This window comes from Heterocephalus glaber, unplaced genomic scaffold, assembly GCF_053883595.1.
Source record: "Heterocephalus glaber isolate CG9 unplaced genomic scaffold, H.glaber_assembly_v1.0 deba00000071, whole genome shotgun sequence".
Taxonomy (NCBI): Eukaryota; Metazoa; Chordata; class Mammalia; order Rodentia; family Bathyergidae; genus Heterocephalus; species Heterocephalus glaber.
In genome coordinates, this window is record NW_028258137.1 from 1,259,950 (window position 1) to 1,286,104 (window position 26,155).

The 26,155-nt window shown below is 53.3% G+C and overlaps 2 protein-coding genes and 1 long non-coding RNA gene across 16 annotated transcripts in view; 1 reads left to right on the top strand and 2 right to left on the bottom strand.

Moving 5' to 3' along the window:
- Banp (BTG3 associated nuclear protein) overlaps positions 1-9,439 on the bottom strand; it is an 81,713-nt gene extending 72,274 nt beyond the window's left edge. Inside the window, exon 1 of one of the 4 annotated variants that reach the window (XM_013071446.3) lies at positions 8,243-9,439. The gene's annotated coding sequence lies outside the window, so the exon portion shown is untranslated. Of the gene's footprint in view, positions 1-7,965; positions 8,170-8,242 lie in introns of those variants that run through there. The other 3 variants (XM_004842696.3, XM_013071448.3, XM_087196564.1) reach the window with 3 other exon arrangements.
- Positions 9,440-12,159: 2,720 nt separating this feature from the next.
- LOC110348733 (uncharacterized) lies at positions 12,160-17,179 on the bottom strand. The gene is made up of 3 exons (XR_015445837.1): positions 16,428-17,179; positions 13,002-13,084; positions 12,160-12,850 (listed from the first exon to the last, which is right to left on the bottom strand). It is a non-coding gene; the product is annotated as an uncharacterized LOC110348733 (long non-coding RNA).
- Positions 16,005-26,155, top strand: part of Ca5a (carbonic anhydrase 5A) — a 31,414-nt gene continuing 21,263 nt past the window's right edge. For 5 of the 11 annotated variants that reach the window (XM_087197132.1, XM_087197164.1, XM_087197218.1 and 2 more), the window contains exons 1-4: positions 16,005-16,144; positions 16,227-16,399; positions 17,466-17,670; positions 21,083-21,280. In XM_087197132.1, coding sequence (XP_087053258.1) covers positions 17,478-17,670; positions 21,083-21,280 — 391 coding nt within the window. In that variant the 5' untranslated portion in view covers positions 16,005-16,144; positions 16,227-16,399; positions 17,466-17,477. The other 6 variants (XM_087197256.1, XM_087197153.1, XM_087197055.1 and 3 more) reach the window with 5 other exon arrangements.

Genomic DNA, 26,155 nt, shown 5'->3' on the forward strand with positions numbered 1-26,155 from the left:
GCTAAATGGAGGGACCTTGAGACCATACTCGTAAGTGAAATAAATCAGACACACATGTTTAAATACATTGTTTCTGTGGAGCGAGAAACCAAAGGTGGAAATAAGGACTGAGATGTATAATAAATGTTGGGAAATGAGAAGACAGTGTGCAAATGAGAAGGGAACAAGGGGGGGAGGGAGAAAGGAGGGACAAGAAAAAAGTGACAATAGAAGGAAAAAATGGAAACAAAGTTTCTGTACATAGGGAGGGGAGGGGGTTTGAGGGGGAGAATGAGATCAAATAAAATAAAATGTATTTTTAAAAATGATCCTTCTCAGGCTGGGGATTTAGCTCAGTAATTCCATCGCCTGCCTCACAAACGCAAAGACCCGAGTTTGATCTCCAGTACCAAAAAAACAAACAAACAAAAAAATGATCCTTCTCTTCAAGGTGTGATCAGATTTAAAGAGAGATACAAAGGCCAGAACTGCCGTCTGTGGGAACCAAAAGGACTGGATCAGACTTAAGACTGGGGAAAAGTTTTAACCACCAAAATGTCTACGTAGATCATTTTAACTGTGGAGAAGTTACATTAATAGTAAAATACCTCTATGAGACTAGAATTCTTCTGACAATGTCCTAGGACATCCCAACATGCCTATGGAACAACTGCCCTTGGAGACGCTTCATCTAGAGGGTTCAGTGGAACACAGTTCTGTCCCCAACAGCGCTGGCTGTCCGGAACGTGGAGCTCTGACCCAGACCAAGGCTGGCAAGGAGACAGGGTATCCCAAGTCAACTAGAATTCTGGTCACAAATTTGGCCTGTGATAGCAGTGGAGGGAGAAGAAACTACTGCACTTTCAGATAACTGCCAAGTAAAAGTTCTTTTTAAATCTAAAGAAAATCTTCTTGCTACATTTTGACTAAAGAGATATGACTCATGCATTAATATATCTGCCTTTAAGAAACTTTTCAGCTGATTTTCAGGGTGCACAAATTTTAATTCTGTAATTCAAAATATTATAGACTATTTTGATAAACAAGTGGACCCACCCCTGAACAGTATGGACTCCCTGGAAAGGCAACTTTATCGGCCCAACAAGAACGTGTCTGGTAACGTGGGACCTTTCTTCTGAACTAGCCAGCAACACCTGTCCCACCAGGATCACCTAACCCACACCCAAACCAGGTCGGCCACCAGCATGTTAGACAGCCTGGGTGGGTTTCAGCCTCTGGACCTCACCAGCCCTGTCTTTCCCATATCTCTGACACAATGGCAGAAGGACATGGTTACTCGTAGTGGCTTCTGTCAAAAATAACCCTAGAGGCCAGGGATTTGGCTCAGTGGTTTCACTGCCTGCTGCACAAGTGCAAGGACCCAAGTTCAATCCCCAGTACCAAAAATAAATAAATAAATAAAAATAACCCTAGAGAAAGTCAATTTTACTACTGTGTATTTTGTAAAGAGTATGGCGTCTAATTAATGATTATGTAGGACACAGCAAATATTCATGGGGGAAACTGGGATCTACCAAATTCCATGATTTTTTCTTTTGCAATAAAAGGCTTTATTGGGATAATCAGTAAATTGGAAATAAGGCCTGTTGTTTAGATAACACATAACAAAAACAGTAAATTCCTGGCTGGCATGGTAGAGCACACCTGTAATCCTAGCACTGAGGAGGCTGAAGCAGAAGCAGTGAGTTCAAGATCAGCCTGAACTACTTAGTGAGATGCTATCTCAAAAAAAAAAGATAAAGATAAATTATTTTAATAACTATGGTGCAGTTATATAAGAGAATGACCTTTTTAGAAAATAGCTACTTAGCTACTTAACAGTCAAGGGACTCATGTCTTTGTTTTTTTTGTTTTTTCAGTTTTTTTGTACCAGGGATCAAACTTGGGTCCTTGCACTTGCGAAGCAGGCGGCAAAACCACTGAGCTAAATCCCCGGCCCAAGGGACTCATGTCTTAAGCTGTTCAGTAAAAACAAGAGTTGTACAGATAATAAAGAAAAGATGATAAAATATCCACATTTGAGAATACAGGAGGCTACACCACAACTCACTGCATTTTTCCTGCAACTTCTAAGCCTGACAATACTAAAACAAACACAACCCAATTCCCATTAAAAGGTATTGGGGGTGGGCCAGGGATTTAGCTCAGTGGTTTCGCTGCCTGCTGCGCAAGCCCAAGGACCAGAGTTCAATCCCTGGTACAAAAAAAAAAAAAAGGTATTGGGGGGCCCAGGGATTTAGCTCAGTGGTTCCGCCGCCTGCCTTGCTAGTGCGAAGTCCCGAGTTTGAGTCCTGGTACCAAAAAAAAAGGTATTGAGGCTTTTTCTCCAAAAGCAAAGGCAGAAAAAGGGCAGGCACATTCTCCGTGCTTAAGGTGATTGAATTAATGCTCATCACACTCCTGAAAGGTTATCACTAACAGCCAGGGAGATTTTCCCAAAATCAACTTTAAAAACCTGACCCACACTCAGTGCCTTCACCTGAGATGAGATTGCTCAGCAGCTCCCTCCAGATCCCCAAAACCCCAGGTCCAAGGTGAAGCCTGGGTGCTGGTGGCCCCTGAAACCAGGGACCCTGCGGAGTGCCAGGGATCACTGCAACCTTACACCTGACCAGGGCCTGCCCACACCCCTTTGTGCTTGCAGCCCCCAGAAGGGGCCTGGCTATTGGTTGTGGCGGATGCCCGGAGGGTGCACGGGGAAGGGCCCACAGAGCCAAGTGTGTAAGAATGGTTTCTGGCTCTACAGAAAGCTCCAACTTCAGCTAGGAGCCGCCATGCTTTAGTGACGCTGTCATCTTCCAAGTCCCGAAACTGTCTCAGGACCAGGGAGAACCCAGGCAGCACGCTGAGCGGAGCCCGCCCCCCAGTCCCAGCACTGGTCCTTCCAGAGCAGGGGTTACCTGTGAGACGCAGGGAGGGGGAGGGTTCAGAGTGTGGGGTAGAAGCCCGAGGGCAGGCTCCTAGGGACCTCACTGAGCATCAGGCTGAACTCCCCAGGCCGTATCCATTTCCTTTCATCTTGTTCAAGCCCTGCAGCTTCCAGCCTCCTCCCTCACAAGGAGGATTTTAAACAAATCAGAATTTTAGACTCTTTACCACACTCACAGCAGGACTTTAACACATCTATCTCACTGGCTCGGCCCCTAACCACTGACTGTCCTATCGGGCAGCGTGGGGCAGTCCCAGTAGGGGTACAAGCCGCCAGTGGGAGTCCTGGATGCACCACTGGTGGTTCAAGGCAGCAGGAATACGTTAAATACAGTACAAAACATACCAATGTCAAACCCTCACTTTGCAAAAACATGAAATGATCTAAATCCTATAAATCTTTAAAATCCACGAAATGCTTCATTTCAAAACTGGAAGGCCAGCTGGGCATGGTTGCACAGACCTGTAATTACAGCACTTGGGAGGCTGAGGCAGGAGGATTACCATGAGTTCAAGGCCAGCCTGGACGACATAGCAAGACCCTGTCTCGAGGAGAGGCTCTGAGAGCTCTGGGGTGACACCGCCTTAGGGGACCCCCACTGTACATGCAGGTCGTGGCTGGCTGAAACCTCATTATGCACTGCATGACTGTAACTGCAAGCTGTGTCTGCCCATGTGACAGCAGCAAGATCTCTAGGACACCCGGCCCCCTGCAGGTCCCACACGGGGTGTTACTTGAGGTCTTCGGGCAGCACTGCAGGTGAAAGAAAGCACAGGCACTCCATTCCAAGGCCCAGCACTGGTTCCCACCGAAGCAGGACCAAGCTGGAAGGGCCGCATGTCAGCCAAGGCTGTGCCCAAGGCAGCCCCGGATGCCCAGGGGCCTCAGAGGCTGCACATCCAGGTGAAAGGCCTTGGCTTGTGCCACATTCAAAGGAAATGTAGCTCAGACCACAAGGAAATGCCAATGCACACACGCCGTGTCTTCACTTCTAGTTTTACCCAAATCCATTTTGTTTCCAAAATGGTTAAATGTTTCAAGTTACCCGACCACTTTTCCAGCTTAGAGAAAAAGGGAAAATAACTGGAGCCCAGAGCTGCTTTCTTCACAACACACAACAGAAATCTTTATTATGAAGTCGGCCAGCGTGGAGCCCCGCCCAGAGGCGACCCGTGCCTGATCTGACAGCTCAGAGGAGCCCAAGCCTCCTGGCCCCTCTTTCCAGGCACTCTCCACCGCTTTACAATGTGATGCAGAACGTCCTTCCCTCTCCCACCGAACAGATCCAACCTCCACTCCACTATGGGAAAGATGATCCAACACACTTTTAATCAAAGTGGTGATGTCTCCACTGTGTAGATGTGAAAGACAGTTGTTCCTTCAAAACAGGAATCCATTTCCTGCGACTCCACAGCACTTCAGTGCATGGTCTTCCCGCAGCTTAAGCAGTTGGTGTTCCCAGCACATTCTAATGGGCACCTGGACAGACGGTGGGTTCCGGGCTCTGCTTGAAGACTCCTCTGTTCACACAGCTCAGCTGGGCTCCGCATCAGGCAGGGGGGCAGAGGGGCCAGTGCTCCCCCGTCGCCCCGACCTTGGGAACTGAGGACAGAGGGCAGGCAGGGCAGTGTGTACCAGGCAAGGCTCAGAGCAACGAGTGAAGGTGCCGCATTCCGCTTCAGAGCAGTGGCTCCCGGCGCATCCTCCTGCCAGGACTAAGTGGGCACCAGGCACTGGTGACAAAGCAAGCACAGCCTGCAGCAGCAGTGCTCTGGATCTTGCTTTCAGACGCCCTAAAACTCCTCCCCACCCAGCCAGAGGAACATCTCTGACAGTGTAGATCATGTAGGCTCTATGACCATCACATGCGTGAGAAAATAAAGATCGTTATTTTCCAAGGGTATGAGGACTTACTAAAGCTGTTAGCTGACATTCTCACTGGGACCCTCCATATGGACCCATTCTCAGAAGTCTTTTCCTTCAGAGAAAATGCTTATTTTTTCAAGATTTAAATAGCAGAAGTGGTGGTTTACCGGACATTTTTAAAAAATCAGCCTTGCCTTGTCCTGTGAGTTATTTAATTGTATAAGTATGAAGGACTTACACAGTAGAGACAATTATGAGGAAAAACCAAGGCTAATCACCTAAAGCTACACCAAGCGCGATCAACAGAACCACTACTGCAAACTCATCCAGAACCTGTGCCCACACCCCACTCCCCCCAAGCCCCACCCATCAGCCACAGAACAGGACTCAAGGTCCCTTTGTCCCCGGGCACACATACAGCTGGCCCTCTTGCTGCCTCCAAGTTCTGAGTTTCCCCATCTTTCAAGACCTGGGCACTTCTGAAGGGCCCTGGTCAGGGCACTGGTGACACCTTCTGTTTGGGTCTAACATTTCCTCTTGCTTAGACTGCAATTCTGGCGCCACCAGAGAAGTGACAGGTCCTCTGCACACCTCACGGGGTTCTGACCTGTGTCTTCCTACTAGTGATGTTACCCTTGGTCACTCACTTCAGGATGCACCTGCTGAATGTTTCCACTGGGAAGTCACTATTCTATTTTACCCTTTGTTTTTTATAAATATGCTGAGGGAAATATTTGGGGTTTTTGTTGTTGTTTGTTTTTTGAGACACTGTCTCACTATGTAGTTCAGACTGGCCTTGAACTCCCAGAGGCCTTCCTGCCTCTGCTTCCTGAATGCTGGGGTTACAGGCCTGAGCTGCCACACCCGGCTGAGAGAGATATTTTGGAATTATGTAAATATCACAGGTGGAAGGAGAAATGAAACCTAAGTGCAGTACAGGATCCTGTGTTGTCCTGAAACAGAAAAAGGGTATTAGTGGGAAACTGAAGTTTGGATGAGGTCTATACTGCAGTTAGCAGCACTGTGCCAGTGCCAAGTTTCTGGCTTCTGTATGGACACTTCACTGCCTCAGTGCCAATACCAGAGGAGGCTAGTGAAAAGAATAGGGAAGCGTGCTATTATTTTTGCAACTTTTCTGAAAAGACTAAACTTACTTGATTGTTAGAAGTTTACCAAGTTGCAACCTCTGATTCTGTAGGTCTAGGTAAAAGCACATTTCTCACAAACTCCCAAGCAATGCTGATCGATGCTGTAGGCCTCGGGCCACTGTTAGCAAGCCTGGGAAAGGCGGCTCACTTCATCCCTCACAATTTCCAAGTGCGACAAACTGCCAGACTGCATCAAACTGCGCTCCAGGCACAGCGACACTGACCCGAGGCACTCCTGAAACCACATGCTGGGCACACACTGAGTAACCCCAGCACATTGCTTGCGGCAACACACGTCTGACTGGCCCCCCAGGCTGCAGAGCAGAACCATCCGCTCCACTCCAGGGGACAGGCAGCCGTGGGGCAGTGACCTTGCACCTGCCCTGTCCCTCTGGAAGTAGGGGAGCAACGGTACCAAAGCCACAAGGAGGCAAGCAGGCGCTGGAATTTCTGTTCAAGGTGAGTGACCTCTGCTTCTCCCACTGAAATGACCTTTAAGAGAGTAAACCCACAAGAAAAAAATGTGGATGCAGGCAAGAGATCTCACTAATGTCCTCCTGGATCGGAGAGGTTTCCACTCAGGAAAGCAAACAACCAGCTGGTGCACACGGAAGTGGGGCCTTAGCCTTCTCGCTGGGTACAGAGGCGCTGACTCTCTGGCGCCCCTACCGAGTCGAGGTGGAGCAACTCCCAGGCCAAGAAGGCTTCCGAAAAGCCGGGAGAAAAACCTGGGCGTTCCAGGTCCCATCATAACAACCTCCTAGTCACCAGAGGGTAAATCCATCCCACATAGACCCAGTGCCCTTTGCCAGGTTCCTCCTGCCTAGACAGTGATAATCACCAGTACTGGAGGAGGCCATGTACTAATACTGGAGGAGTACATGTCATGCGCAACAAACCAGTATCTAGCAAAAAAAATGGGTAATCTTAAGAGTAAACAAGAAATCAAAACAAAGAAAACTGAAAAGAATCCTTATTACTTTTCTCAGAGGCACAGATAATGCATTCATAAACAATAAACTACCACGAGAAAGGAACGAGACAAATGCATTCTTAGAAAGTAAAGGTTTGATCCTGGAAATTTAAAAATTAAAATAGGATTGCGATAAACTGAACCCCTCTTCCAGAAACAAGAAAAATGGCACGGAATGAACAGAGACAAGAGGGGTCAAGCCAAGCTGTCTACCACATGCTAACAGGATCTCCTAAAAGAAAAAAGCACAAAATCAGAGCAATAAACTCTCAAACGACCCAAGAGAATTTCCCAGAAGTGAAGGACAAGTCCACAGAGTCACTGAGCACTCGGACTGGGGCTCCACATACATAGGCACACTGCAGAAAGCCATAGGGCCAGATATAAAGTCCTGAACATCTCCAAAGAGGGAAAAAGTTATCCAAACGGAGTGAGAGCCACTTGGCAGAGATTCTCGCTAGAACGAGAAAGCCAAGATTAAAGCAGGCGTGGCAGGCATCCTGAAGAAACCAGGAACAGAACAAGCAAACTCTCAGCTGGTACCTGAAGAGTAACTGACCCGGATCAGGGCCTGGGGAAAGAGGCTGCAGGGCTGGGCTCCATCCCTGAGGAGTCGCAACCCTGTAGGGAGATCAGGGGAGCGGAGAACGCGAACAACCGAAAAACAAAAGCTGTCCAGGAAGGGGACACGCCGCGAGGATACTCGGGCAGTCCTAACGCACACAGCCGCGCGCCCACGGCGGGCAGGAGGCGGGATGCGGGAGCTAAGTCTTCCTGAACCGCTGGGCCGGGCACCCGGCCCGCCGAACCCGAGCAGGGGCGGGATGCGGACGGGGCCCGGGGTCCGGCAGCCTTCCCGGCATCTCTGTCGCAGACAGTCTTGGAGTCAACTCCTAGGCACACGACCTCCAGAACGCGGGCCCGCGGCGCCCTCGACGCCGAGTGCAGCCACCCGCGCGCCACTGCTCGGCCGCCGAGGGACCGGACACGCAGCGGTCCCGACCCTGCGCCCACGAGAGACCGCGGCCCCGCACCCCGCGGCAGCGTACCCCGCGCGCCCGCCCCGACCGCCCGGCTGCCGGGGCGCGCACTGCGGACACCGGCCGAGCCCCTCCCGGCGGGAGCGCGGGCCTGGAGCGGGGTGCGGAACCGGCGGCGCAGCTAGAGGCCTGGCCCCCGCCCCGCCCCAGCGCGGGCCGGCTGCCGTTAGCGGCCGCTAGCTCGGCGGGGCGGGGCGGGGGCGGACGGAGATCTCGCTCTCGCTCTCGCTCTCGCCCCGCGGGAAGGGGGAGTGGAGGCGCGACCGGCTGCGGGAGCTGCAATTACCGTGTGGGCTGCGGAATTCTCGTGGTGTTTGTCGAGGAGATGCGATAATGGCGTCCGTCCTCGCGAGAGAAGCCGCCGCTCTGCGCAGGCGCCGCGAGCACCTCCCCACGCTCCGAGCCCCGCCCTCTGCGCAGGCTCCCTGGACGCGGGGCGCCTTGCCCGGGGCGGGGCCTGCGCTTGGCTCCTCCTGCGCGCGCTTTCTTCTGCGAACTCCGACGAGCATGCGCAGGCTTCCGTCTCCCGCGCCGAGAATTAGCTCCCTAGGCTCTCACAGCCCTTTCGTACGCCTCCGCTTCTTGCTAGAGCGAAAACGGTCGCGTCCGGGGCCAGTTGGAGGAACATGCTTCCTCTTTGAGACTGAGTGACGGGCATTGCTCCCGCGACAACTACACATCCCACGGTGCTATGCGCAAGTTATGCGATGCATTCTGGGGCTTGTAGTCCCCGCGCCGTGCCTGCCGAGACTTGTAGTCTTTCCGGACTCCGGCAGCTGCATCCCGTCCTCTCCCCGAGGGCTGCTGGGACTTGTAGTGCCGCTGGCTCCGTGTGTGGTGCGCCGCCTGAGGGTCCTATCTGCTCCGGCCAGTCAGGAGGTTCCGGGTCTCGCGGCAGCGGTTTCCCGAGTGATTGCGCAGACGGTCGCGCGCGGACAGTGTCGCTGTGACATTGATTGTGTGTGACATGCCTGTGTATCGCAGAATACGAACGCGAGATGGTGTAAATGAGCACGTTACACTCCACGTAGCTTCCATGTGCGTGGGCTAAAATTCCCCAAGGGCCCGGCTCCCAGAAGTGCCACTCGGGTCCGTGTGCCGGTGGCTTCGCTGTCACTGCTCTTGACGCTCCCTCCTGTGCTTTCGCAATGAGCAGAACCCTCTGCTCTGCAGACACGGCTGTGGAGTTCTGTTCCCACCCACCTCCTTTTTGCAGGCAGTAAAGTCACCCGCTTGGACCTGGGGCCTCCGGAGGTGACATCAGGTCCCGCCGAGGCTGGTCCTGGGCTACTGCAGCAAAAGCGCCTTAAACACTTTCCAAGGAAGAGCCACGGACGCTGAATATAAGCTGGACTTTACCACGGGGGCGCTGCGCCGTCACCCGATGCGGTTCCATTCCACACCTCCTCCAGCCCCTGGGGTGGCCCATGCAGACACCTCTGCCCTGTCTCCCTTCGTCCTGACCCAGCCACCTGGGAGGCTGGACGAGGCCTGGCTGCCCGGGCCCTCACCCCAGCCCACTGCGCTTGCAGACCCACCAGGTTACCTCCCGGGCACAGCGCCACCTCCTGGACCTGCCTGCTAGGATCAAACCCAGGAATCAAAACTCCCTTCAAGGGCCGAGGATTTAGCTCCGTGGCGCTGCGCCTGCCTGGCAAGTGCAAGGTCCTGAGTTCAATCCCCGGTACCCAAAACAAACAAACAAAACTCCCCTCAAGGCAAGCTAGATTTAAAAAGAGGCACCAATTACTGACCCCTTCTGGCAGTTTCCAGCTACACGGGTAATGACCGCTGTTATAGGACATTAGGGAAAACTACGGTAAAATCTATAAGAGCTCAACTAGAGTTTTACAATTTCTTTGCTAACATTGTCCTTCAAAACCACCAACCTCTCTATCTTCCTACCGCTAAAACTAGAGAGGCTTATGACAAAATGTCAGACTCACAGGCTCTAGCTGCCGTCTGCATATTTTGGCCCTTCTCACCTCCAAGCAGTTAGATGGAAGCCACGCCCCTTGCCCCCTGACTGCAGAGAGAGATGCCCCTTCAGAGGGGGGATGATGTAGGCGGCCAGACAGGGCTGGGCACGGGAAGTCAATGCAGAGCGTGAGGGCCCAGCGAAGCTGTGGCTGGGGGTGCATCTGAGAAGAGTGAGGTCACAGTGGCCAGATTTGCCTGCTTCCCGAGGACGCACAGAAGCTGAGATTACGGGTGCCACCCTTTGGCCTTTCCCTATAGACCAGACCATTATCTCACGGGGGTGTGCTGTCCTCCTCCATCCACTAAGACTGAGACCAAGGTGAATGATGTCATCCATATACCCTCGTTACTATTGGGTCAGTGTCACCTAAGCAACTACACTTTAATCTTATTGGTAGATTATAGTTTCCCCATGTTGTGCCCACCCCTCGAGACTTTGCTCTATAAAACTTCCTTTGAGAAATGGGCCCACTGGCAACCCATTTGGGGACCCCTCCTGTCTCTCAGGAGCTATTCTTGTTCCACATTCCTATTCCCCACTACATTTTCCTACTCTTAAAAAAAAAAATATTTGGATAGTGTCCTGGACTCCAATCAAGTCATTGACCTAGAGTGCGTTTCTCTCTCCCTGCCAGAGCTACCTGACCTCCATCTGCACACCCGGGTGTTAGGGAACAATCATGATATGTATAGATTGGTGAGGGCCAAACTATAGGCCCGGAAATCATGAGGCAGATGTTGACTTGCTTCAGGAACAGGGAAGTCTGTATAGAAGCCTGCAGGCTTCCTGGCTAGGTGGGATGTAATCCCATGATCCCAGGGCTCTTGAGGCAAGATAACACCTACTTAGGACAGCACAAAGAAAGCAAGTACGTAGATATGGGGAAGGATCTTAACTTGTTTCCTTTGTGATGCTAAACTTGTTCCTGATTCTCCTACCTCCTTCTTATCACCACCCCTCCCCTGTGCTGCTCACTGGCTAGTAAAAATGAGCCAAGCAGGAGAGGTCTCATGTTTGCTTGCTCTGAGGCATCGACCTCCTATTTCCTCTGTATCCACAAATTTGTCTTTGTCTTTCTTTCTTTCTTTTTTTTTTTTTTTTGTTACCGGGGATCAAACTCGAGACCTTGAGCTTTCGAGGCAGGCTGTGGAACCACTGAGCTAAATCCCTGGCCCTGTCTTTGTCTTTGTTTATCCACCCCCCCCCCAGCAGGCAACCAAGGGTCTGATTGGTGCTCAGTACTGGGGCCTGTAATTACACATTTTTGCCTTGTGTCTCCTAATCATTTTGAGGCATGGTCTCCAACATAAAGATCCTAAATTACAACAGAATCCAAAACACCTTGGTCTAAAGTCCACTGATGTTGGGAAGAGGTTACAGAAGCTAACCACAGAAATCCCGTGGGACGCTGGGGCTGAAAGCCACCCAGAGCAGGGCTTGGTGCCACACACCTGTAATCCCAGCACTCGGGGAGGCTGAAGCAGGAGGATCATAAATTCAGGCCCAGGCTGAGCAACTTAGTGAGCTCTTGTCTCAAAATGAAAAGAAATAGTAATAGAATAATAAAAGGGCTGCAGATGTACCTCAGTGGTAGAGCACTTGCTTAGCTTGCGTGAGGCCCTAGGTTCAATCCTACTACGGGAGGAGAAAAAAAGAATGAAAGGAACCCAGTGGAGAAGCAAATGGAACGATTGAACACGAGCCCCCGCAGAGATGTCTGTGTTTTCGAGATTTCTGTCCAACACAAGTCTCTCTTGTTCCTCTCTTGAAATGGACTAGAACTTCTCTGGGGACGTGTGGGTACCACTTCTGATTACACTCAAAGTAGGGACACTGAGGACAGGGCTCCACTGACTGGGGCATCTGCATGCCAAGCCGCAGTTGTACAAGAATGACTTAACAATGCGTGTGCCTCGCAGCCTGCCAGGCCATGTAAGTGCTGTCTCGCCTCGTCCCAGTGAGCTGATAACAGCTAACATAACTGCTGTGAACTAAAGAGCGCTCTGTTTTGCTGTTTCTGCTGAAGAAATAAAGACAAGGAGCTCTCGAGCTTAGGGCCCTGGCTCGGCTCTGCTCTGCTCTGCTGCTGCTCTTTTGCTGATGAATTGCTCTGCGTCCTGTTCTTTATTGGGGAATTAATTAACTCACTCCCGGTACCAAAGACTATATGAACTAGTGTTCAGACCCCTCCCCAGGTGCCTCCAGGGAGGCACGGCCTCGACAGGACAGTGTACAGATCACTTTGGGACGGTCAAGTACTTGGGGAAGCATTCAGCTGCATTTAGGAAAACACAGCATTTTAAGGGAGGAGAAAGAAATCAAAATGGAAACCCCAGTCTTTTCATCCTGCCTTTGAAGTGTTGTCTGGGTTACACGAAGTCCAGTCTACCAAACATAACCCTAAAGGTTAGAGCTAGCATTGGAAGTTTAAGCACAGAGAACGTGGAGTCCACAGATGGGCCGATCCCGTGACCCCAGCCCTCTCGGTGGGAAGTGAGGTTTTGCCCCCAGCTCCCTTGCTGTCCCTCCTGCAGGGGCCGGGGGGCGCAGAGCAACAGAGCAGCAGCTACACAAAGTGGGAGAGAGGGGGCATCTTACAGAACAGAGGAACTCAGCAGGTCCTCAGTCGGTGGCTGGCAGGGGCCTCCCGCTAGGGAGGTCAGCCCGGTCAGTCCGCTCTATTCGGTGCTCACACTGTGGAGGGCGGTTCACTTTGTTCAAAGCCCATTTAAATTTCTGTGTTCATTGCTCTAAAAGAGAAGGAAAACCACCTTCACAGAAGCATCCAGAATCATGTTTGACCAAGTTGACATGAAATAAACCATCTCAATGCCACAGGAGAATTTTCAGCTCTGGCAGCAAACTGTAGAAGCACGAACCTCGCCGATCAGCACCGCATGTACAAGGCAGGACCTGAGGAATCAGAGGACGCTGGTAAATATGAAATCTCTGGCAAAAAATGCAAGGTGCACAGCTGAGAGTGTGACCTCTCAGGAAAGTGGGAGCCCAGCACATTCAGCTGCAGTTTGGATATGTTCATCCAAGCGAGCATGACGCCACACACCTGTAATCCCAGCACTCAGGAGGCTGAGGCAGGAGGATCGCTGTGAGTTCAAGCCCGGCCTGAGCTGCAGAGTGAGACCCTGTCTCAAAATAAATAAATAAAAATAAATAAATATGTTGGTCCTTTGAGCCACGAATGTCAAACCTAAGAATTTCATTCCAAGATGTTCAGTGCAGTGTTATGAATAAGACCAAAAACAAACAACCAAAAAAACAGAAAGCTTGGAAAGAACACAAACATCCACCCATAGACAGAGTAATTTAGTGAATGATGGAACATCTTTTAGTGGAATATTCAATCATTTCTTAAAAATATATATGCACTGCTGGGGATTTATCTCAGTGGCACTGTGCCTGCCTCAAAAGTGCAAGGTCCTGAGTTCAATCCCCAGACTGGGGAAAAAAAAAATACACTAATATAAAAATAATCCATGACAGCCCGCTCCATCCCCCGTGCCCTGCCCACCAGCAACCAGCTTAGCCTCCAGGGAGCCTGCAGCCCCCCGCCCCCCACCTCTGGCCTCCTGGCTATGCCACTACCTGGTTCCACACTACAGAGGCACAGGGGGTCATAAAGGCCATTGTCCTGAGCTCCAGAAGATAGAGCAGAAGTGAACAACAGAAAGAGGGCCTCTCTCAGGCTCCTTGAAAACTGAAGCCCACTGGAAAAGTGAAGAGAATCTCTGCAATAAAGGCACACCAGACCACCGTGCTTGGCAACTTTAAAACTAGGTTCATCTTCAGAATTGCTCCAAATTGGGCTGGGCGGCCTAACCCCTATGTCTCTCTACTTTCCCTGGCCTAATGCTGGGGAAAATGTTTTCCTGTGAAAGACCTCTCTGCATTGTGCAATCCAGGAAGGAGATGACAGCTGAAACTTTCATCTACAGAACTCTCAGTGCCTGAATGAACAAATGCTTCATATAGGGGCATCTGGGCAGCACATCATAGTATCTACTACAGGATGTTTCAAGATATATAAAGAAAGTTCAGAAGTTATTGTAGAATTATCTTTTTTTTAATTCTCTCATTGGTACATTGTAGGTATACAGCACAATTACATTTCTCATTGGGAATTGTACCTTTACATGATGCATCTTGGTTCTTATTTTTTCCCCATTCCTATCCCTCCCTTCACCCCCTCCACCCGTCCCTATTTACAAAGACTTTATTTCCATTTTTTCCATTTCTCATCATTTTTCCTTACCCTTCTTTCCTTTCCCCTGCCCCTCCCACTACCCCTACCCCTTTGGACCTTTTCTTCCTATTTTGCATTATCGATTATTCATTCTAATCATTGGTACATTTTAGGTATACAATATAATGACATTCATCGTTGGAAATTTGCACCTTTACATAGTCTCTCTTGGTTCTTATTTTTCACCCTTGCCCAGCCCTCCCTTCAACCCCTCCATTCCTCCCTATTAACAAAGATTTTGCTCCTATTTTTCCATTTTCTCATATTAATCCCATTCCCCTCTTTCCTTTCCCCTACCCCTCCCATCTCCTTCCCTTTGCCCCTTTTCTTCCTATTTCACATTACCTATGATACATTTTAGTCCCCATTTACACTTTCAGTTTCTCACACCAGAGAAACTATTCGGTATTTATTCATGTGTGTCCTATTTATTTCACTTAAGAGTATCGCCTCAATGTGCATCCACTTAGCTATAAATGTCTCCAATTTCTCATTTTTTATGGCTGAGTAGTACTCCATTTTATAAAAAAGCCACATTTTCTTTATCCAGTCTCCAGTTGATGGGCATTTGGGCTGTTTCCAAGCTTTAGCTATCACAAACTGTGCTGCTATGAACATGGGTGCACATATATCACTGTGCTAAGATTCTTTTAATTCTTTGGGGAAGATCCCCAGCAGGGGAATAGGTGGGTCAAATGGGACTTCCAGTCCTAGTTCTTTGAGGTATCTCCATACTGATGTCCACAGTGGTTGCACCAGTCTACACTCCCACCAGCAGTGGAGCAGGGTTCCTCTTTCCCCACAGCCCCGCCAGCATTTGTTATTGGTTGATTTCATGATAGCAGCCATTCTTTCTGGGGTGAGGTGGAATCTCAGTGTTGTTTTTATCTGCATCTCTCAAATGACCAGTGATGTTGAACATTTTTTCACATATTTAATTGCTGCTTTTACTTCTTTGTCTGAGAAATGTCTTTTCATTTCAGATGCCCAGTTTTGGTTTGGGTCTTTAAATTTGAAAGGTGTGATTTTTAAAGTTCTTTATAGATTCTAAATAGTAGACCTTTATCTGAGGAACGGCAGGTGAAGATTTTTTTCCCACATTGTGGGTTGTCTCTTCACTCTGTTGGTGGTTTTTCTTGCTGCGCAGAAGCTTTTTAGTAAGAAGAGATCCCACTTGTTGATTGTGGTAGTTCACGGGCAACTGAGGTTTTGGTCATAAAATATTTTCCTACACCAATGTCTTCAAGAATTTTACAATAGAACAAAACGAATGTCCCCACGTTCCAGAACCGGACACAGCGGGGAAGACAGGAAGGGTAGGCTGAAGGGGGGATGCGTCAACACCCGGCAGGGCCCTGTGGAAGGAGAGCGTCTGTGCCCAGAGAAGTGAGAGAGGCTGCAGCCGGGCTGGGGGGCGGTCAGGTGCCAGGCTCTCGGATGTGCGCGTCACCCCCTTATTCCAATTGCCTGGGGCCTTGTGGGTCCGAGAGTGCCGTCCTGCCTCTTGGAGACCGTCAGCTCCCACAGCAACAGTGCACACGTACACACGCACACACACGCACACACACACACACACGCACACACACACGCACACACTCCCATCCCTGTGGGCTCCGCGTGCGGGAAGTGGGGTCCAGCAAACAGACTGCCCTGTGGCTGGGTTTCCGCAAACACTGACCGCAGGCCGCGTGGCCAGGTGATCGGACTCTCCTGTGCACAAGGGCCAGCAGCACACGGGACAGGGACTTTGCCCGATCCGTTTCCCACCCACGTCCTCCCCTGGGCTCAGGGCGGCTCCAGATCTGTTTACCAGATTGAAGCACTGAGACCTGAGTGGCCCCAGTGAAGCTGCTGTCCCCCTGCAGCCACCCCTGAGCCAAGCCAAACGTCCTCACACAACAGGGACAGGCATGGGTTGAAATTTAACCATGGGCTCAGGGATTCAGGTGAGTTTCCCAAAGAGGGGGTACATCCACCCTGCAGCTCTGCTGACCAGGGACAGTCGCAGTGAAAGCGTCTCCCTCTTAGATGGGGTGCTGACCAGATGCTCAGGGCCATGACGCTGGCAAAGGGCCCCTGCAAGCCCTCCCGCACCCACTTCCTGCTCACGTGGACCTGGGGGGCTCCCCTGGCCCCCGCGACAGGGCGGGCACGGCAGTGTTCCCAGCAGCCCTGCACACAGAGCCACAGGAGCAACACGTGTAAGTAGAGCCGCGCGTCCCCAGGTACCTTGGATGCTCGTGTGGGTTCTAGGAAGCCTTGGGGAGGAGAGGCTGCGGCAGCTGCAGCGGCGTGCCTCCATGGCTCGCTCTGCCCTTATCTGGAGGAAGTCATTTGCCTCCATTTCCTGGGTCTCGGGGCCCGGGCTCCTGGGAGCAGGCAGAGTCAGCATGTCCACAGCTGCTGGGCTCCGTCCTAGCTCCGCACTCCCACTTTCGAGCATGTGGGCTCCACAGGAGGCCCGCTGGGTGTGGGTGCCAGCAACCTGAGCGAGGAGAGCACTTGGCCCAGTGCCCAGTGCCCAGTGCCCCACCTCCCCAGCCTCAGGTTCCCCGTCACAGGATGGGTGTGACCGGATGCTGCCTCCTGGGCATGCCAGGATGAGGGGATGAAAGCCTGGCTCTGACAGGCTCTCGGACGTCACCAGTCCTCTCCAGGCCCACCAGGTACAATGACTGACTGTGAAAACCCCTGGACTCCACGCTGGCTGCTGTTGGGCAGGAACTCAGGCCTGTGAAGGGCAGGCAGATGAGGACACTGTCCCCAGCCCCGAGGGGTCCAGCCCGGCCTCGGGAGATGCTGTATGAGAAGCTGCTTGACGACAGGAGGCTGGAAGCTCAGACAGTGGGCGCCAGGGAGTCTTCCAGGATTCGCACAGAGAGGGAAGCAAAAGGCCTTGGGCCCACATTTTAGGATCTGGGGCAAAAGCCTTCTGTTGTAGTCAGGGTTTGCAGGGAATAGATTTAATACAGGACACATAATTTATGGGATTAATTTATAACAGTCACCCAAAAAGTCAAATGCAGAGGAGCACAAGAGATCTGTGCACACACTAGAGACCCGAAGAATCCAGCCCGGGGCCTGGATCCCACAGCAGTGTCCCACACAAGTCCAGCTGAAGGCCTAGAGCCCAGGGCAACATCTCAGCTGAGTCCCTATTGAGGGTCTGCCCTGGGGAGGCCCCAAGGCCAGTGGTGGACCCTAGAAAGTGCGCCAGCAGGGTGAAGGGTCTGTGGCACCAGGCTGAGGGATCTGCACTGGAGCCAGGAAGTGACGCTCATGGTGAAGACCAGAGCTCCCCCGAGGAGAACAGCAGCCACTCCAGGCCACGGTGAGGACCCGAGCTCCTCTGAAGATGAGAACAACCCAGTTCGCCTCAGGAAAACCAGCTGTCCAAGCTTCTCCAGGACGATCAACAGCACACGATCTTCCCCTCCAGGTCTCCTCTTATGCTGTTGGATGCAACCCTCAGGTGGGTCTTCCATGCCCAGAGCCAGGCTGACCCGGTTCAGCCCCGTGGGCGTTCCAAGATGACCGGTAGTTAATCCACTACACCTTCCTAATTCCTTCCACTGTCCCCTCTCTAGCCCTTGTCCTCCACAGACAAGAACACTCCTGTGGGGTCCCCAGAGCAGCAGCCTCACCCCGGGCCCTGCCTAAGACCTCCCCTAGGATCCAAATCACACAGAAGGGGACTCACCAGGTACAGTCCCCACCCTGACCCCCAGAGGCAGGGCTGTGACAGTGTGGGCGTGGTCTTCAAGAGACATGCGGCCTCCCTCTTCCTACTGTCCCATTTCCTACTGGCCAGTGGCTTCTCTCTTGCCAGAAGCACCGGCATCTTCATACCCAGCCCTCTTTTATTGTCAGAACCACCAAGAGCTCCAGGAGCTAGGACCACCTAGCTCAGGCCCTGGCACCATCCTTGTGTGGCTGTGTGCCCTTTGACAAGGATCGAGACCCTTAGACCCTTGTCCTCTGTAAAAGGAGGCGCAGTGCTGACACGGGCAGGAAACCAGCTGGTAACTGGAGAGGCAGAGGACAGCACCTGGCCTTGGTGTCAGTTGAGGCCGAGCCTGCCCAGGAGGCGCCGGAGAGGATTCACATATTAGTCCATGCAGGCCTACCTGAGTGCCTTAACTAATTCCCCAGTAAGAGTGACAATCATCAGCATCGGGGTGGTATCAGAGCATGAGAGTTGGAGCTACAGCTCCAGAGCTCAGGAGCTGCGTCTTTATTCCTTCAGCAAAACAGCTCCTCGAAGCCTACAGTGCCCTCCAGCTCACAGCAGTTATTCTCTTACCAGCTCACTGAGGCGTGGAGAGACTAAACACCTGCTCCAAGACGTGTCCATGCCACACACGCGTGGCTGAGTATGTTGGCACATTCTTGGATAACCGTGGCCCATTACGTGCATGGCCCTGAGAGTGGCGTAGTAACCTTAAGTGCCCTCAGATGCCCTCAATGCCTGGGCTTTGATGCAAGCAGAAGTGGTACCCACTGCTGCCGGGGCCAGGGCCTGGAGTTCCCGTATCCAGTGGCACTGCCCACGTTGGTTATGTGAAGTGGCATCGCTCCCTGGCGCTGCAGACAGTGCTGCTCCATGAATGCTGCTCTACATGCTGCTGCTGGACACAGGGATGCCCCAGCCAGTGGCCCAGGACCTGCTCAGCCAAGGACCCTGTCCTCCACACCACAGGGGACACACATACCTCCGAGGGAGTCATGCTCTGAGGCCAGGTTTTGTCAGTTGGTACCTGAAGAATACAGCACTGCATCTGAGGGGAAAATATGCAACTAAAAATGAAAACCATGGAGTTTTGGCCTTGAGAGAAAAGTCACCCTGCTCAGGGTCAGCATGATTCAGGGTCGGTTCTACATCACCTCAGCATGTGCGGGAGTCTCTCGCCCCCCGAGTGGGGACTTCACATCAGGTGTGGCATGCCGTTGACCCCATGGTGACAGCCAAGAGCACAGCCAATGTCCTCGCTCCCAGGGCATGGCTGTGCATATTAACCCACGGCTCCCCTCACTCCTTAGCCCACAGTGGACGGTGCCAGCTCAAGTCTACAGGTCACCTCAGGTTGGCCACTCTGGTGGGGGCAGCTCTGTCCCATAGCAGCCAGGGAGGGAGCTCCTCATTTTTTGGGGGGTGGTACTGGGGATTGACCCCCAGGCCTTCCACTGAGCTACATCCCCACTGCTTTTTGTTTTATTTTATTTCTAGTGCCAGAAATCGAACTCAGGACCTTGCACTTGCAAGGCAGGTGCAACACCACTGAGCTAAATCTCCCACCCTTTATTTTTTATTTTGAGACAATTTGTCACTCAGTTGCCCAGGCTGGGCTAGAACTTGTGATTCTCCTGCCTTGGTCCCCAGCATGCTGGGATTCTAAGAGTACACCACCACACCTGGGTGTGTGCCACCACTCCCAGCTCTGGCTCCGAGGTCTTAGTCACCCATCACAAGGAAGACACTGCCCTGCTGCCCTGAGTGGATGTGGCATTGTCCTGTGTATGCCCAGCATCCTGCTGGGCATCGAGGCTGGGGCAGGAGCTGATGTGTAGCTGTGTGTGTTGCCTGAGGAGCTGAAAGGGTAGCACACAGGCTTCTGCTGCCACCTTCTCTTCCTGTCCCCTGGGAAGCTACATGCCCACTGCAGCCTCACTCATTTGCAGGACTGGCCTTGCAACATGTCTACCTCAGGAGGGAAACCAGAGACAGGATTCCAATAGTGGAGCTTCAGGCCTCAGGCAGACTGGAGAGGGGGCCTAGGGTGATGCCCACCATCTGCAAAGAACAGAAAAATTGAGGCCTGGGAGACATGAGAGCAGCAGACTGTTGCCCAGGCTGTGCACTCGGAAAAGCTGGTACTGCTGAGACCCTGCTGTGACCTTGCAAGAGGCCTTGAACCATGAGCCTGACTCCTGGCCCACTGTGTCCTCCTCCATGGGAGGGCAGGGGTGATTAGCACACACCAAGGATTATTCATTCAACATATGCGTGTGTGTCTGTCCTGTCCGAGTGTGGGCAGTGGAGAGGGCAGGACCAAGAGACAATGCTGACCTGACCGACGGCCATGGCACTGGGCACAGCCATGGAGACAGAACTGGGACGGAAGGTGCAGCCAGCACAGGGGCCACCGACCCCCTGCTGATGGTGTATCTCAGTGCGAAAGCCTGGCTTCAACCCCGGCACACACATGCACACGCATGCACGCGCACACACACGCACGTTATACATGGGTTACTTAAACAACGTCTCCTAAAAGCAACTTCTTGGTTCCTTGTTTCCTAGAAGTTTGCAGAACACACTTTGACCCAGCCCCTCTGTGGCCGGGTGTTTATGAGGAGGAAATCATCCAACCCAGGGTGTGATGGGAACTTCACAACTCTGTACACTCCCAAGAAGTTGAATAAAATCCCAGTCTCACTAAAGAATTGATTTTTGAAAGTGCAGCATAAGTGGTGCAATGGAGATGCAGCACCGAGGGAAGAAGGAAGTGGGGAGGGGAGAGAGGAAGTGAGAGAAGAAAGAGGAAGGGAAGAAAGAGAGAGAAGGGGAAGGAAGGAAGAGGGAGGGAGGGAGGGTGTTTTCGCCCTGCAGGGTGCACTCTCAACATGAAAGGAAAATGGCGTCAGGCTCCCGAGATGACAGCAGCACGTGATCCTCGTTTAAAAATTCCAGTCTGTCTTTGCATGAGGGTATTTGCGCAAAAGCAACCTGGACCCCCACGCACCCCAGGAGTTAGCACCAGGGGTCTGGAGGCCTGGGGGCCACCCTACCTCAGTTTCCCCTGCACTGGGACCTGCAGGACCTCGTGTGGCCCTGTGTCTGCTGTCCCCACCCCAGGCCTCAGCTGGGCTCTCCTCTCTGTCCCCAGGGCACCCCCGCTGGACAGGCCAGGTCTCCCTGCCAGGGGGCACCCGGCAGTCTCCCATCAACATCCGGCGGAGGGACAGCGTCTACGACCCCCAGCTGCCGCCGCTCAGGGCCTCCTACAGTGCTGCGTCCTGTCAGCACGTGTGGAACACGGGCTACCTCTGCCAGGTGGAGTTCGACGAGGCCAGCGAGGGCTCAGGTGAGCTCGTGGTGGGGCCCCTCCTCTCTGCGTGGGTCCCCAACATGGTGGTGAGGCGAGACACGCAGGGCAGTGTGGGGCAGGGAGCAGGAGGGCCCGGAGCCGGTGGGAAGCTCGCGGGGAGGGGACACCCTCACCCAGGGTCACGCAGGTCTGGGGGCCAAAGCCCTGTCCTTCCCATCTTACCCCAGTGGGCCAGCAAAGTGGACAGTGACGCCAGGGGCACAGGCCTGCGCCCAACTGCCTCCTGCTAGGCTGCTGGAGTCGGAGACTCTGGTCTCGGCTTTGCTCTCCCCGGATCGAATTCGCTGTCAGTCCAGACCTCTTTCCTCTGCCTGTGCCAGACCCAGCCCACCCTGGTTTAAGCAGAGCAGAGCAGGGCTGGGGCAGCAGTCCCACTCCACCTGCCTGGGGAATTGGGAGGCTGGGATTCAGGCTCCTGTCGTGGCAGGGATGGTGCCAAAGGTGCGGCTCAGCCCCCTGTCAGAGGGACAGGACAGTGCCCTGCCTGGGGCTCCGTGTCCCTGTCGGTTACCTGGGTCGAGCCTCTTGGAGCAAGACATGGATGAGAGTGGGAAATGACTTCTGAAGGCCAACAGGGCGCTGCTCCCGGAGGCCACCCAGCTGTCAGCCAGACCAGGGCTCTCCGCTGTGGGAAACTGGGGGCAGGTGGGGCGCGTGAGAAACCAAGGACTAAAAATGTTTTTAGCAGTAAAACGAGAATGAGATTCTTGCGTGCATTTAAAATAGAAAACCGGGGCCGGGAATTTAGCTCAGTGGTTCCGCCGCCCGCCTCGCAAGCACAAGGACCCGAGTTCGATCTCTGGTACCAAAAAAAAAAAAAAAAAAACTAGAAAAGAGGCCTGGACAGAAGGGAAGGAGAGCCCCCCGCCCCCAGTGCAGGATGGAAGTGAGCTGGAAAGAGGGTTAACTCTGGGTCAAAGGCTCACCCGGGTCTCGAGGTACCGCCAGGTGAGTGCCAGGAACCAAAGCCAGATGTGAGCCGGAGGCTGAGGGCAGCTCCAGGGTGAGGCCAGCTCCCCCAGAAGGGGAGGGGCTCGGGCGCAGCAGCAGGGGCTCCTCTGGGAATGAGTGCAGGAGGCCCAGAGCAGAGGGGGCGACCGCTCGTGGCCCTGGTGCCAAGCCCCCAGGGAGGGGCTCCATCCTCAAAGGCAGAGGACAAGAGGGCTCACCGTGGAGGGAGATGCGCCCGGAACACACAGCAGCCACTCGGGAACATTTGCTCCTGGACACCAAGAGGCCTGCAGGTGTCCACGTTAGGGTGCAAACCGCACTCCTACAGCCAGGGCTCTTTGGCCGCGAGTCAGAGAGACAGGCTCCAGCGAGGCGAGACAACAGAGGCACCCAGAAAATGTAGGCTCCCTACACAGGTCATCTGGACAGGGCCCCGCATCGTCCCACCAGGCCCCGGGAGCCCTGCAAGGCCCCACTGGGTCAGGGGCCAGCGGGCCCTGTCCCCCATGAGAGCAGGAGGCTGCAGGCCCTGTCCTGTGAGGTAGGGACAGCTGGCTCCAAGGTGACACACAGGCCATGTGGGGAGTTCGGGGAAGGGGAACGGCCACACAGGCCGAAGACACCCCTTGGCTGCGGTGGAAGAACACAACCACAGCATGTATCCTGGGCAGCAGTTCTCCTTGCAGTTCAAAGCCTGGCAGGCCAGGTGCTCCTATCGCGCACTGGCACGCCTCACTCGGTGATGGGGCGCCTTGGGAGATGTGTTGCCGGGCTTCCTGGTTTCTAAGGCCCCCAAAGCCCTGTGTGCTCACAGCTGGGCCTTAGGAGGAGGACTGGGCTATGGGCTCTGCAGCTAAATGTGATGTAGGAGGCGGGGCCAGGGTGGGAGGGGCGGGGCCTGGAGGTCGAGTCTGCCTTCCCAGCCCCTCCTTCCTCCCCTTCGTGTCCTCCAAGCGTGAGCGGCCCTCCCGCCACGCAGGTCCCAGGGAGGAGGACAGGGACTAAGGCGTCAGGTGGCTCCATCGGGCATACCCTCACGGTGTGCAGTCACACCCTAAAATGGCCTCCCTCAGGCCACCACTGTACCGTGGCCCAAGTTGGCCAAAACGTTCTGTGCAGCCTAAGACTGCTGGAATATAAGCTCTGCGAGAGCAGGCACTTTATCCTCCGTCCTACAAAATACTGGGCAGCACAGAGTAAGTGTGGGAGGATCAGAGCCTTTCTTTGATCTAATCCTAACCACAGCAGCCGCTGCTGCTATTGTGTCCCAACCCTGGTCCCTCAAGCCATGTCGCACCAATCAGCATCCACTCCTAAGCCCTGCCCCTGATTGACACAGGGCTGGGCCAATCAGCCACTGCTCTGCGAATTTGGAATGAGTTGAGCGGGAGCCATCCTGTTCCTATGACATTGCAACCACCTGGCACAGAGCTTAGAGTCAAGGCCTCCTGCAAGCCAGGCCACTGCTCCACCACTGACCCGTCGACGGCCATAATTATGAAAAGACTTTGTGCTGCCCTCGGTAAAGAGTGTTGTTTATCTCTTCTCTGCTGGGCCCCTTGCTTAACGCTTGGAGAACGTGGCAGCTCTGTACAATTAATGGTGCTTAGGTCCCAGTAGATTTAACCCCCCCAGACCCATGATTGGGCCTCTAGAGTTACATATGAAGGGGGGAGTGTGAGACCTAAAACCTCAAGCTGTACTTTGCCCACCTGCTTGTGATAAGTGTTCAGCCGTCCCCTGGCAACCGCTACCCCAATGTCCCAGGTGTAACTGTTTGCAGCTTGGGTATGCAAGGCACAACCAATCAGGTTTAATTGCCAATCTAGAACCTTGCTGTAACTACTATAAAAACCCCTGCTGATTTGGAGTCAGGGCTCTCAATCTTGACCCGCTGCAGTGGTGACGGTTGGGAGTCCCTGCTCGAGCTTGAATAAACGACCCTCGTGTGTTTACATCGGAATCGGCTCCTTGGTGGTCTTTGGGGACCTCGAAATCTGGGCACAACATCGGGGCACAACTCCCAGCCCTTTTGACTTTATTTTGAGACAGGTCTTACTGAGTTGGCCCCTCTGGTCTTGAACTTGTGATCCTCCTGCCTCAGCCTCCCGAGTGCTGGGATCACAGGCATGCAGTTCTATGTCCAGCCACCTTTTAGATGCTACGGCATCCACCCCTGAGGCTCCTACGTGGTCACCACCTTTGCTGACCTCTGTGCACCCAGCCCAATCCCCACTCCCCTGCACAGGCCACATCCGGCCACCAGGGACGTCCGTGTGTTCCCCTGGGGACTGCTCCCTTGCCACCTGCTGACCCTCTCGGCCTGCACCATCTGCATCTACGCCTAACACACACTCAGTCCTCCAGGCTGATGTCCTTCTGTTGGAGGCTGCCCGATGTCCTAGGCCCCTCAGGTCCCCAGAGCCCCTGTTTGCCCTCATACTTTTTTGAGGGGATTGAGACAGGGTCTCGCTGTGTAGTCCTGGCTGGCCTCGGACTCACTGTGTAGCCCGGGATGGCCTCGAAGGTGTTGGAATCCTCTTGCCTCAGCCTCCTGAGTGCTGGGCTTACTGGCGTGTGTCCCCAGGAGATCTGATTTGAGGAGGACCCGCATGTCCATCCCTCCCCTGACTTCCTCGGTGCCCTGTGCTCACGGGACACACCATGGGACCTCAGCAAGGACTGGGGCTGCAAATGCTTGGCTTTTCTCCTCTTAGCTTTGCGAGCTGGCAAAGTGCCCTTCCGGATAAGGTCATCGGGAATAAGATCCTAGACTCAATCTGTTGGGGCCAAAAAGAATGCACTCAGACACAGAATAAGAAGTCTTCTTTTTTTTTGGTACTGGGGATCGAACTCAGATCCTTCTGCTTGTGAGGTAGGTGGTGGAACCACTGAGCTAAATCCCCAGCCCCAGAATAAGAAGTCTTGACAAGGCAGGTTTAGTGTTTCTTCTGCAGAAGAAAATGCGCGTGAGGTACAGGTGCACGTGTGGAACACAGGAGACAGCGCTTTCATCCAAACGGGGGGGTGGCCGACCTCGCCCACTGGCTGGGCAGAAGCTCATAACCTGTCCTGATCGCTCTCAGGCGGCACGGGGAGAGTCAGGAAAGGTACTGAGGGGAGGAGTGCAGGCTGAGGGGGAACACGGAGAGCAGAAAGTCCTTGGGTCTCGATAAGCAGCCTGGGTGGGTTGGTTGGTTGATTTCGTTTTCTTTTTTTTTTTTTTTTTGCCATGACCAAGGGAGATTTATTCCAGAAGTACAAGACTGGTTTAAGGTTCAGAAGTGAATTAATGTCATGTACCATATTAATATATCTAAGAAAAAAGATCATGAAGAAAACCTTTGGAAAAAATCAATACCTATTTATAGAAAAATTAAAGAAGATAGAGATTATAGAAAATCTCAGCATGACTTGTGTGTGCTACCCTGGGTGTACAGCTGTGGTCCACAGTTCGAGCTGGGCAGGCGAGTTTGTGCCTGGTGCGTTCGGGGGGTCGCTCAGGACGAGCAGAGCGGAGGTGGAGACAATCCGGTTTGACAGAGAGGACGGAGTGTACTGGTTTCCCAGGCAGCTTTGTCCACCCAGGTCCCTGATCAGAGTCCCGGCTGGAGTCCTAACCAGGCATCAGTAGCGGCTGTGTCAGGGGACAACGACAACTCTGATGACGAGAGCACAGAGCCTGTGATGGTGACACTGCCACCACAGGGCTCTCACTGTCTGCTCTCTCCCCTGCTCGGGGACGTGGCTGTCACACCTTTCACAGCGTCGGGGCTAAGGTTCACACAGGTCACGAGCTCAGAGCACCCGGCTCAGGCACCAGCGAGGACGTGCCTCCCTCTGAGCCTCTCCCAGGGGCACGGCGCTCCCGCTTTGATGCTCTGGGCTGGGGGCTCGGTG